Source organism: Sorex araneus, chromosome 2, assembly GCF_027595985.1.
Source record: "Sorex araneus isolate mSorAra2 chromosome 2, mSorAra2.pri, whole genome shotgun sequence".
Classification (NCBI taxonomy): domain Eukaryota; kingdom Metazoa; phylum Chordata; class Mammalia; order Eulipotyphla; family Soricidae; genus Sorex; species Sorex araneus.
Window position 1 is genome coordinate 64015743 of NC_073303.1, and position 13532 is coordinate 64029274.

Below are 13532 nucleotides of genomic sequence, written 5' to 3' on the forward strand. Positions count from 1 at the left end.
AAAGATTTATCCAATACCTGCAGCATAACAGAAGCAGTTGGATACTGTGAGGTGAATGTTCTCTTCTGTCTGACATGACTGATAAAATGTGAGCACCAGATTTTTCAGGGTCTTATTAGTTGCTGAAATTAACCTTCCCCTTTATGCATCCATAAAAGTGTGCTTAGGGCATCAATTATGTTTTAAAACAATAAAATTCCCCAAATAATACAGTCCCAAATTTTTAGTAAAATACAAAACACAGCCACTTAAAGTATAATATTTACTTTATTTGTAGATTTTTCTATTGGTCTTAGTTACATTAGAGAAAGAATACAAATGAAAACAAAGACATATGGCATTATATTATGAAACAGATTTAGCCAAAGGGACTTCTAATGGAAGATATATTTAACATCAATTCATACATGAGTAACATACACTTATCAAGCATGACATCCATCAAAGCACAAAGTCTCTCATAATCTCAGCCAAACTTCTGTCTTACATTATGTGTCACTTCTACAACTTTTAACTACACACATAAAAAATACTAGGAGACACTTATTGAAGATAGCTTCCCACAAAATTTACAAAATAAAAAAGGAAAAATATATCAAAATGCAACGTAAATGACAATGGGACCCTGAATTTACTCTTAAAAGGCTGCCTAAGGCACTAACAAAGTGAACAATTATAAAATTCAAGTCTGATTTTAAATGTATATAGTCTTATACTTTTAAATCTAAGTGCAAGATGATGGAACAAGCCAAATGCTATGCTATATTCTCAGAACAGGCATATGTGAAAAATATTGTCTATTGAGTGCATGGCCACTCCAATATATGTTATATATCTAATTATATGAAGCATGAAAGTTGGCTTGGCTATTTTTTCTTCAAATGTATTTTTTTTTTGAATGGCACTTGAATGAACAATGGTTCAACAGGAGCAGAGCTATAGGAATATGAAACAATATTAAACTGGCATGTGATGAAGTCAAGTGTTGAGATTGTAAGAATTTTATAAAACGATCATTGGGATTTGTAAAAGCTTTTATTCAAAACTGCAGAATGGGTGCCAATTACTCTAAATGTCTGGAATCACAGCTCTTATGGATAATAGCATTGACTGATAAACCTGCTCAGGGATGAATAATAATAACTTTAAGAAGGGAACGTTCTAGTGAAAAATAGAATATAAAATTATGAAGAGCAAGTCAAGCAGACAGTAGTGACAGAGCCGTTATTATTTGGCTGATGAGAACAGCAAATGCTCCTGACTGTGGTTCCCACATCCCTACACAGGAGATGCAGGTGCTAGAAGACCTGGATTAAAAGAGAAAGTTCTGTCAGCAGGACCTGCCCCAACCTCAGACAAGACAAACTCCGCTTCCATCCACTTTCTATATCAAAAAATGTCCATGGGGGGCTGGAGCAATAGCACAGCCGGTAGGGCATTTGCCTTGCACAAGGCCAACCCGAGATCGATTCCCAGCATCGCATATGGTCCCCTGAGCACTGCCAGGAGTAATTCCTGAGTGCAGAGCCAGGAGTAAGCCCTGGGCATCGCCGGATGTGACCCAAAAAGCAAAAAAGAAAAAAAAAAAGAAATGTCGATATCTTCTGTAAAGGTCCAAGTATTTAAAAAAGAAAATTCTTAAAAACACAGCAAGACCAAAATGCTGTTTCCAAGCACACAGGACAAATTAAAATTAAGATATAGGAGGCATGGAAGATTCCAAACGATTGGAAGAACAATAGAACGATCCATTTTCTTCTCCCTTAGTATCAAAAATGGCATGGTGAGTAATGGGACATATGACAGTCTCACTGCTCATAACTTACTACTCAAAAAGGTACTCAGATAATTACTCATAAAGGTACTCCCAGCCAAGGACCTGTAGGTAAGCAGCACACATTCAGAGTCACCTAGGGAGAGAGATGATGGTCTAACCAGAGTAAGGCAACCAGGGCTGACTTTGGCAATGAGCTTTTGATTGGAAACCAGAGATGTCTGAGGCTTAGAGGGCACATTCCTCAGACATTTGAGAATGCACGAGACATGAGCAGTGGCATGAGTTTGCATATCAACATGGCACTGGGCACGCCAACTTAAGGATATGTGATAAACAACCTGTAATATTAAATCATTAAAAGTGATTGGTCAACATAAGGGATAAGAAAACTACTTGGCACACAGATTCTCAATAACAAGTTAGTAAATGTGTGCTGAAATGCAATTCCCCCCGCTCCCCTCATTATGTTATATTCTAATGGGTAAAATAAAATCTACTCTTTATAAAAAGCATGTAAGTCCACATTGCCTTAATGGAGCAATTAGAATTTTTATAATAGTTTTTATGCTTAAAATAATGCATTCTGCCTTAGAAATACCAAAAGATATCTAGAGCCTAGAAATAAAACTAAAAAAAGGTATCTCTTAAAAAAATTTTAAAAATATGTATATCTAAATGAATCTATACAAATTTACAAATCATTGTATAGGACTGTAGGAAGGAAAGTATAAAATCTGCCTTTTAAAGACAATAGGCCTGCTTTTCCTGACTCTTTGTTTGAGGGTCTCTCCTGAGGGGCTCAATAAAGAGTCCCCGGGGTGCCAGGGATTGAACCCAGGTCAGCTGCATGCAAGGCAAACACCCTGCCTGCCGTACTATCTCTCCAGTCCTCATGATCTTAGATATCAAATGATTCCCATTGAAACTTACTTTAAACATGTATTTGTTGAATAGTGTTCTATACAAACTGACTAAGCCTAATTTGTTATTGTGTTGTTTGTTCAAATGTGCACATTCACTGTTCATTTTTGTCTACCTAATTTGATATTGAGGATGGGTTCAAGTCAACTATGACTATTTCCCATTCAAATTTTCCTTTGTAGCGTCAGAGTAAATATTATCAGTTCGTGCAAATAAAAAAAAGGTCTTTCATTAATGAGAAGAAACACAATTCTAAATTTCTCCTATGTTTTGGTTCTCAGCTTCCTGGACAATGAGTCCCAACTGTTTAATGAACTCCAGCTAATAATGAATAATTCTGAATCTAGAACAACTGATTATCTATGCAGTTACAGATTCCTGAGGATCACAAAAGTTAAAGAAAAGGTTGGAGCTGACAGTGATTACAGTACTCTACAATGAAAACAGAAGATCTAGAAAGACAAAGGAAATTGCTTACTTCCGTGAGTTTTCTTATACTTACTGATTAAACATTTTTAGAACTGAGTATCTGCTTTCCGTCTCATCTAGACTTCTCCTGGAGTCCGATGACATGCTATTTTGTAAAGTGCACAGCAAAATCCAGGTACAAGAGAAGGTAGTTTATTCCACGGAAGAGTACTGAATACAGTTTAGGGCAACAAATTCAGTATCATCTAACTTAACAGGCATGAAAACCCAGGTATAAACAGTGGTTTGTAAAACATATTCCCTAGAACAAATTCCGCGTAACAATCTATAAATCACACCATTTCAATAGTTTCCCATTCTTTCTGCAGACCAATGTTTTCAAAAACAGCATTTTTATCATATGAAAACAAACGATGGCAATAAAAATGGCTTTTTTTTTTGACACTATCTTCTAATCCTAATAGCCTCCCTGCAATTAATCCAAATTATTAGCAATCACTGTTTGAACTGATTGAGCAAAGAGTCACTTAGCATGTTCCTCCTGCCGAAAGAGTATAAAAATAATATTATATATAGATAGGATCTATTGGATAACCAGGCTTACATCCCAGCTTTCATTATCTGGAGTTAGAGACAAATCCATCGGTCCACACAGCGCAAGAGAAGGCTGAAGTCAGGCGGTGCCGCTCCTCTTACTTTGTAGCTGGGTTCTTGGGAGGAAGGAGTTTGTAAGCGTTGAAGTAGCCCACCACCTGCTGGGGGATCTCTGCCAAGACACACTGAGCCAGCGCTTCTTTCGGAGACTTGCGGAAAAACAAAATCAAAGTGACTGTCAGCAAACACCTTTGTGACTGGCAGGCTCAGGAAAGGAGTGGCCATCCCGCAGTGCTCAGCCTAAAGCAGCAACCACCAACTCCACGTTCTGCATCTTGTTCTAGAAACAGCTCGTTTTGCTGTATCCTGATCACATCCTCTTTCATGCCAGAGTTTTGGTAACACATTTTGTTGCTACTGTTTAATGTTCAAGTGGGAACCTTTCACTTGGTTATTAATTTTTCTTAAACTCCCTGTTTGGAAATGATTATTGGAGTCACAGGGAGTGAAGAAAGAAATGCCAAGGTCCCATAAGCCCTTCACCCAGTATTCTCCAAAGGTAACCAGCTTTCTCTAAGGATAGTACAACATCAAAACCAAAACACAAAGGGGTGAAGTGATGGCTCAGAGTGCCAGAGGGTCTGACTTACATGCAGAGACCCTGGATTCTGTCCCTAGTACTGCATGGTCCCACCAAGCACTCTCAGGTGCGACCTTCCCCCAAAAAACTCCAAAGAACTGACATTGTTCGTAAACCTTATTGGGATTGGGTGTTTGATCATTGTGAGATTGTAACCCAAACATGAAAGCTTGTAACTATCTCATGGTGATTCAATAAAATTTTTTAAAAATTTTAAAAAAAAAACCTTATTAGGATTTTACTAATTTAACATGCACCTGAGTAGATTTCTGTTATCACCATCATAATAAAGATGCATAACTATCCCATGACCACACACACACAAAAAACTCTCTTTTCCATTTTTTAACCATATTCTTCCCTTTTGTCATATAAACATTGCTAGAAGGAATGCACTCTGGAAAATTCCAATAGTTTCTTTAATAATTATACAGGTGGCAAACATCTAAACCAGAAACTATGCTTCTGGGTATTTATATATCCCAGAGACATAAAAACTTAGGTTCAAACTAAACACCCATACCTAAAGAGTTACATCAGGTTTATGTGTAACAGACTACACTGGAAGCAAATGATAGGTGAATGGCTAAATGCAAACCCTGGAATACTATTTAAGAGTAATAAAAACATTTTTAAAAAGATTTTTAAAAAAACATAGCATGAGACTAAGAAAAAGACAGTGAAAACAAGGGCCAGGAGGACTGGTCCATGGTTGGAAACTTGCCACAAGCGGGGGGAGGGAGGGCAGTTAGGACAGAGAAGGGCCAACTATGACAATGATAGTTTGAAATGATCACTCTAGATAAGAACTAAGTGCTGAAAGGAGGTAAAGGGATATTCATGATAACTTCTCAGTACTGCAAACCACAGTGAATAAAGAGAAAGAGTTAAAAGAGGGAGGGGGGAGAGAGAGAGAGAGAGAGAGAGAGAGAGAGAGAGAGAGAGAGAGAAGAAAAGTGCCTGTCATAGGGTTGGACCAATAGCACAGCGGGTAGGGCATTTGCCTTGCACGCGGCCGACCCAGGTTCAATTCCCAGCATCCCACATGGTCCCCTGAGCACCGCCAGAAATAATCCTGAATGCATGAGCCAGGAGTAACCCCTGTGCATCATCTTGGGGTGTGACCCAAAAAGCAAAAAAAAAAAAGAAAGAAAAAGAAAAGTGTCTGTCACAGAGGTGGGGGAAATACTAAGTGTAACAAATTATTGTGAACAGGTTTATACAAATAAAAAAATTAATTCTACAAATGGGAGAGAGACAGATTCATATCTGCTAGGAGTTGTGGAAGACATAGAGTGGGAAAAAAATGATTTTGGCTACAACGGGGAACATGAAGGGTCCCTGTAGTGGTGGATCATGATGAACCCTTTAACAATATCCTACTGCAGTTCTTGTTATCACCATTGGCATAAACTGAGTGAAACAGTAGGCTGAGAGATGTTAATTCTCATCAAATTAACTTCCGGTTGGTAAACTGATGACGGAGTTGTACTGCTTTCCTATTGCTCCATGAATAAAGATCAAAGATACCTTCAGATCTATGCACAGTGATATCACTGTCCACAACTGACCATACAGACTGTCAGAGGCCACCAGTCCGCAGCCTGAGGCAGACCCCTCAAATCCAGCCGGCATCCCTCAAACATAAGTTCCTATGTCCGTCAACCTTGGCCAAGGCCTGGGTGCAGAGTTCGTGTGTAAGAGGAGTAGGGAGAGGCAGTACTCACATTCTGGAACTGTCTGAAAGGCACAAACTGCACGATGTCTCTGATGGCCGTCTCCCCTGAGGGGGCACGGAGAGTCCCCCCATCACCATCCAGAAACTCCATGGCGCCGAAGTCGGCACCCCCAACTCCGACGATGATGATGGACATGGGGAGCTTGGCAGCGTTGACTATAGCCTGTCTGGTTTCATCCAGGTCTGTGATCACACCGTCAGTAATGATCAACAGCACAAAATATTGCTGCCAAGGAAGAAAATTACTGTCACTGAGCAGGCCGAACTTCCACACAATGAAAGCGATGATTAATGGCATCCTTCACTTAATGACTCATTTAGTCTCTTTCTTGCTCATTTTCCTTGCCAATCTCTACCCAGGGTACCACCTTCAGGAAACAGTGTGAGATTCTCTGATGACAAGGAAATTTGTTGATACAAAAAAACGACAGGCTCATTAAAAGTGCGATAAATAGAGTTGGCAATAGGCACAGAGAAGCAGGGCATCTACATATCAAAAGACCAAATCTTTAGTAGAAATAGAGAAATAAATGCTCTTAGCACTGTAGCACTGTCGTCCCATTGTTCATCTCCATTTGCTCAAGCGGGCATGAGTAATGTCTCCATTGTGAGACTTGTTACTGTTTTTGGCATATCGAATATGCCACAGGTAATTTGCCAGGCTCTGCCGTGTAGGCGGGATACTCTCGGTAGCTTGCCAGGCTCTCCAAGAGGGATAAAAGAATCAAACCCGGGTTGGTCATGTGCAAGGTAAACGCCCTACCCACTGTGCTATTGCTCCAGCCCAAATACTCTTAAGCACTCTTAAGTAACTGGAATATAGGCTATGCCAAGAAAGCAATCCGCCATTATATTATTTTATTTATTTATTTATTATGGTTTGTTTTGAGGGCCACACCTGGCAGTACTCAGTTACCTGGCTCTGTGCTCAGGGATTGCCCCTTAAGGTGCTCAAGGTGCCAGGACTGAATATGGGTCAGCTACATGCCAGACAAGCGCCTGAATCACCTTCCTACTTCTCTGGCACTGCAGAATCTGCCAAGCACAGCCAGGAGTGACCCCAAGCATTGAGCCAGGAGTAGATCCTGAGCACCATGAGATATGGTCCCCAAACAGCCACTACAGAAAAAAGCAGAACTGACTGACAGATCAAAATACATTTTTTAGGAGCCAGAGAGATAGTATAGTGGGAAAAGGCGCTTGCTGGCATGTAGCTGACCCAGGTTCGATTCCTAGTATAGCCATATGGTCCCCTGAGCACCAGCAGAAGTAATTCCTGAGTACAGCGCCAGAAGTAACTCCAGAGCACTGTCAGATGTGGCCTAACCTGACCCCACCATTACTTTTTTCTAAAATAGATTTGGGGAGTTGGTGGTAGTTACTACCTGTGATGTTCAGGAAATCAAATGGTTCCAGAGATTGAACCCAGAGTTACTGCCTGCACTCTCCAGCCCTTTGAGTCCTCTCCCCAGCACCTCAAAAGGTTGTGACGTAAAGGAGATGACTTTCAACTCCCTTCACAGTGAGGGAATGAGTGCCGATGTGCAGGTGTGAAAAGATCAAAACCCACTGGCTTAAGGGAAATCTATCACCGCCCAATTGTGTCGTCGCTGAGAATCACTTTTAGAAAATGTTGCTCTATTTTTCTGAGCCAGTTCAGTCTAGAATAGGAACATGATTTCGAAGAGTCTTGCATTTGACTCTTGCCCCGGGCACATCTCATCTCACCCTCTCCACTGCAGTGTACAGCGGTCTTCCCCTGCCTCTTGTTTGAGTATACTGAATCTAAGAGGCTCTGGTACCCAACAGCCAAAACGGAACAGTTCTTTAATCCAAACATTTCTAATAGAGTCATTTTGTCCTTCTTTTATTGCTCTAGGAACTTTTCAGGGCTGGAGGATAGTACAGCAGGCAGGGCAATGGCTAGGCATACAGCCCACCCTGGTTCAATCCCCAACATCGCCTCTGGTCCCCTGAGCACAGCCAGGAGGGAGTCCTGAGCGTAGAGCCAGGAGGAAGCCCTGAGCATTGCCAGGTCTGGCCCAAATCCCGCCAGTCACCCAAAAGATACAGAAACTATTCCTGAGCATGAGCAGAAGGGTTGCTTTCTTTATTTACTATGAGCTGGTTTTTAATGCACTCTAATTTAATGAGCCTGGCAAGCTCCAAGTGGCGTATTTGATATGCCAGAAACAGTAACAACAAGTCTCACGATGGAGACGTTACTGGTGCCCGCTTGAGCAAACCAGTGAACAATAGGACGACAGTGCAATTTTATGACAACATTCTCTAAGAGTAACTACATCATTGCTTCCTGTCCTGTACTTCTAGGTTGGCAGACCAAGCAGACAGAAAAATGGCACCAGGAATAATTCCCAGTCTCTGCCCTCGTGTCCCCCGGCACGGAGCACTTACGGAAGCTGTCTGCTGTTGCGTGGCGGCGGCAGCAAATCTGGCCACGTGATTTATGATTGGAGAAAAGTTCGTCGGTCCGTAGAGCTTTATCTGAGGAAGGCAGCTCCGATAAGCCTCTATGATACCTTGTATTCCTTAACAGACAAAAGAAATAAAGAAATAAAGGTTCAAGACACATTTCATTGTTTATTAGTTATCGGGGTTGTTTCTTAAACTGTTTTCCACTTGTGACCTCTTCTTGAATCACACAGTGCGACAGGGGTGAACACTGCCAGAAATACCTCAGGTTCGGTACTCGGTTACTATACACTTGACTTTGATTTAATTTCGGGTTGTTGCAATTCAGAAATATTTAATTGTTGCTAAATTTCTGAAGACAACACCGCCCCCCCCCATGCCCACATTAACTTTTACAACTACATGGAGGTCATGAGACACAGTTTATAAAGCTTTGTTTCTTATATTTTTGTTATAACAATACACATATTATATACAAATATATATACTTATGTACACATTTATCTATAAACACTTAAACATTTGTATACATACATATATAAACAGTCTGGAGCAATAGCACAGCACTTGGGCGTTCGCCTTTCACATGGCCGACCCGAGTTCGATGCCTCCGCCCCTCTTGGAGAGCCCGGCAAGCTACCGAGAGTATCTCGCCCGCGCGGCAGAGCCTGGCAAGTTACCCATGCGTATTGGATATGCCAAAAACAGTAACAATAAGTCTCTCAATAAGAGATGTTACTGGTGCCCACTCGAACAAATCAATGAGCAACGGGATGACAGTGACAGTGACATATATAAACATATAAAGGCTTAAATGTTTAAATAATCAAAATATTCCTGGACTGGAGCTGGAGGGACAGTACAGTGGGGAAGGCACTTGTTTTGCATACAGCCAACCCAGATTACATCCCCCGCATCCCATACGGTCCCCTAAGTACCGCCAGGAGTGATCCCTGAGCACAGAGTCAAGAGGAGAAAACCCTGAGCATCAACAGGTATGGCCCCCAAACAAAACACAACAAAACAGCCTGGGTTGGAACTACATGCTAGTGGGTAGAGGCTTTCCATGCATGCAGCCAGCCTGGGTTTGATCCCCAGCATCACATGTGATTCCCCCATGCTCTGCCAGGAATGATCCCTGAGCTCAGAGCCAGGAGTACACTCTGAGCACCAAGGCACCACTGGGTGTGACCCCAAAGCAAGCAAAAAATTTAGAATATTCCTCTAATATTAGACGTCTAAGGTTTATATTATAAAACTTCATGGCGTATCTCATGAAAACTTATAAACTCTACAGTAGAAGGCACGTGCTTTTCTGCCACCCAAATCATTCATGAGGCTACTTCAGAATTGTCATGTTGCTTTTAATTCAATGTGTTTTGGGAATGGGACTCTGAAGGACAAAGAAGCAATTTTTTAAAGCTGCTTTAGCATATAGGTCATGGTTAAAAGCAAAAAGAAGTAATACATTAAGTGGAAAACTATTGCATCTATGAACAGAGAGCCTGTAAAAGTACTGGTTTACACTTAATGTTAATTCTGGACGAGGGTTTATTCTCAGTAAATAACATAAAAGAAAAATATTTTTAAAAGATTAGCAAGGCAGAGAAGTATAAGTTTGACTTAAATGCTTGTCAAGACCAACTCTCTCTTAAAATGTAAAGTACATTTTAGTCACTTTGAAGTCAGGCAGTAAGTCGTGTTAAAACAACCTTTGAGGATGTAACTAATTCACGTCGGGCTCTAATGCCTGGTCAGTGTGTTCAACAGGAACAACACAGTGAAAGAAAAACAGCCCAAACTGCAGCAAGAATATTTTATTCCATTTTTATCAACCTAGCTAGCTTTTCAATCTGAACAGAAACTAGTAATTAATAAGACTAACACCCAAGAATAGTATAAATAAGTACCAGGAGGTTGTCTCCATGGCTTGGAGGCTGGTCTCTCATTCTGGGCAACTCAGAGAAGGGAACACCAAGTAAAATGTGATTGGAGGTCATGTGGGGGAAAGATGATTCGGGCCCAATAAAGACTAGAGACTGAACACAATGGCCACTCAACACCTTTATTGCAAACCACAACACCTAATCAGAAAGAGAGAACAAAAGGGAATACCCTGCCATAGTGTCAGTGTGGGGTGGGGGGAGACAGGACTGGGGAGGGGGGGGAGGGATGTTGGGTTTACTGGTGGTGGAGAATGGGCACTGGTGAAGGGATGGGTTATCAAACTTTGTAAGGGAGAAACATGAGCACAAAAATGTATAAATCTGTAACTGTACCCTCACGTTGACTCACTAATTAAAAATAAACTATTAAATTAAAAAAAAAGAGAGTGGGTATTTGGTAAAAGAGTAAATTGTAACATAATAAATAGAACTTTTGGTGGTGATCACAATGTACCTCATGCTGGTGGTAAAATATGAAGATTAATAAAGTTGTAATTCTCACTGTAAAAAAAAAAAAAGAATTCCTTATTCTGACTGCACTCATTTGTGGAGTATAGAATAACATCACATGAGGCCGACACCCAAGGACAGTAGATACAAGGGCCAGGGGGATTGCCCCATGGCTGGAAGCCTGCTTCATAAGTGGAGGGGAGAAGGCAGGTGGAATAGAGAAGGGATCACTAAGAAAATGATGGCTAAAGGAACCAGTTGGGATGGGAGATGTATGCCAAAAGTAGATAATAGAACAAACATGTTGACTTTTGTGTGGCAAGCCATAATGCCTAAAAGTAGAGAGAGAATATGGGGAATATTGTCTGCCATGGAGGCAGGGGAAGAGTGGGAAAAGGGGGATAGATCCAGGATATTGGTGATGGGGAATATGCACTGGTGAAGGGATGGGTATTTGATCATTGTGAGATTGTAACCCAAACATGAAAGCTTGTAACCATCTCATGGTGATTCAATAAAATTAAAAAAAAAAAAGAAACTAGTAATTAGATGTCTTTGTAAGTACTACGTACCTCCAATTCCATAACTAGAATTGAATAGTACTCATATCCTTTTGTCTGCATTAAAGGGCCAAGTAAATCAAGTTACTTGTGGGCACCTAGTATCACTGTATCACTGCCATCCCATTGTTCATCGATTTACTTGAGCAGGCGCTAGTAACGTCTCCATTCATCCCAGCCCTGAAATTTTAGCAGCCTCTTCTTACTCGTCTTTCCAAAGAGATTGGAAGCTCTTTCAGGGTCAGGGGAACGAGACCTATTATTGTTACTGTTTTTAGCATATTGAATATGCCATGGGGAGCTTGCCAGGCTCTGCCATGCAGGCGGAATACTCTGGGTAGCTTACCAGGCTCTCTGAGAGGCATGTATATATATATATATATATATATATATATATATATGTGTGTGTGTGTGTGTGTGTGTGTGTGTGTGTGTGTGTGTGTGTGTGTGTATGTGTATGTGTATGTGTGTATGTGTGTATATTTCCCTCTATGATTAGGGCACTAAAGTTCAATTATTTATTAGGAAAAGAAACAAATACCTTGTCTTAAAGGAAGGCTCTACATTTTCCTTTGTCTAAAACCTAAAAGTCTTTTTTCCAGACAGTAAGTCAAAACTAGGAGGTAGCCCAAAGGCTGCCTCAGGTTACCCAGAGAGAAAGTCAAACCCTAAAGTGATCCTATGATACAAGTCATCAAATTATAACAAATTCTAAAAATTGTTCCGATTTTATCATAAGCACCAAGAAGTGAACAATCTCGTATTCCCAAGTGAGTAAGAGAAAAATAAAAAGGTCACACCCAACTTCTAGAGGTTGGCACAAGGAAATTAGGAGGGGCAAAATCTTTGGAAGGAAAGGAAGGACATTCTAATACTAGTTATGCTTTTCTTTTAAAATTTTATTTTAGGTACCGTGTGTTTTACAAGACGGTTAACGGCAGGGTTTCAGGCATCATACATCCCAGCACTGCCCCCTCCACCACCACCCCAGTGTCCTGCTGCCATCCCCCACCCCCCCACCCCCCACCCCGCAAGCTTCCTGCTCTTCTATTTTAATAAAAATCATTTAGGAAGATAAAGAAAGGACACCCTCTTCCATTAGAATTCCACACGTTCTACAATAGAATATCTTAGCCACCCTCAATAAATAAGCTGTCTATAATTTTAAGCTTCTATCTCTGCCTCTTGGTTCTTCAAACTGCTCAATTTAGCGAGAGAGTTCATCTTCTAGGTTGACTGCTCAATAGGGTATAAAGGCGGAAGCACTTGAATATTTGAGGCACGAGGGAAAAAGTGAAATGAAAAACTCCTGTTTTCTGCACAAGGAAAAAGTCACCACTACAGTGTAATTCTTTCTAAGTGAACTCAGCTAATTACATCATTTTCACTATGTGAATAACAAATCATTTACTGATTTTTTTTCTCTACATAGAAAAAAACTTTCAAAAGGCCTTTATATGTGTAACTCATTTACTGAAGATTTTTTTGTTTCTAATATTTTATTGATCAAATTTTATGTGAAAACAGGAATTATTTGCAATTGATGGACTTCCAAGGTTAAGAAAGTCTTGTTCTATCAAAGCAGAACCTCTTTGTTTTTTTTTTTTTTTAATTTATTTATTTTTAATTAGAGAATCACCGTGAGGGTACAGTTACAGATTTATACACTTTTGTGCTTATACTTCCCTCATACAAAGTTTGGGAACCCATCCCTTCACCAGTGCCCATTCTCCACCACCCGTAAACCCAGTGTCCCTCCCACCCTCCCCAATCCCATCTCCCCCCCACCCCACCCTGCCACTGTGGCAAGGCATTCCCTTCTGTTTTCTCTCTCTAATTAGCTGTTGTGATTTGCAATAAAGGTGTTGAGTGGCCGCTGTGCTCAGTCTCTAGCCCTCATTCAGCCCGCAACTCCCTTCCCCCACATGGCCTTCGACTACAATGTAGTTGGTGATCGCTTCTCTGAGTTGACCTTTCCCCGGAACGTGAGGCCAGCCTCGAAGCCATGGAGTCAACCTCCTGGTACTTATTTCTACAGTTCTTG

The 13532-nt window shown here is 40.9% G+C and overlaps 1 protein-coding gene across 2 annotated transcripts in view; it reads right to left on the bottom strand.

The window, feature by feature from the left end:
* Positions 1-254: 254 nt before the first annotated feature.
* Positions 255-13532, bottom strand: part of CPNE3 (copine 3) — a 64767-nt gene continuing 51489 nt past the window's right edge. For both annotated transcript variants that reach the window (XM_055127670.1, XM_055127669.1), the window contains exons 14-16: positions 8515-8648; positions 6089-6325; positions 255-3930 (exon numbers count right to left, since the gene is read on the bottom strand). In XM_055127670.1, coding sequence (XP_054983645.1) covers positions 3820-3930; positions 6089-6325; positions 8515-8648 — 482 coding nt within the window. In that variant the 3' untranslated portion in view covers positions 255-3819. The remainder of the gene's footprint in view (positions 3931-6088; positions 6326-8514; positions 8649-13532) is intronic.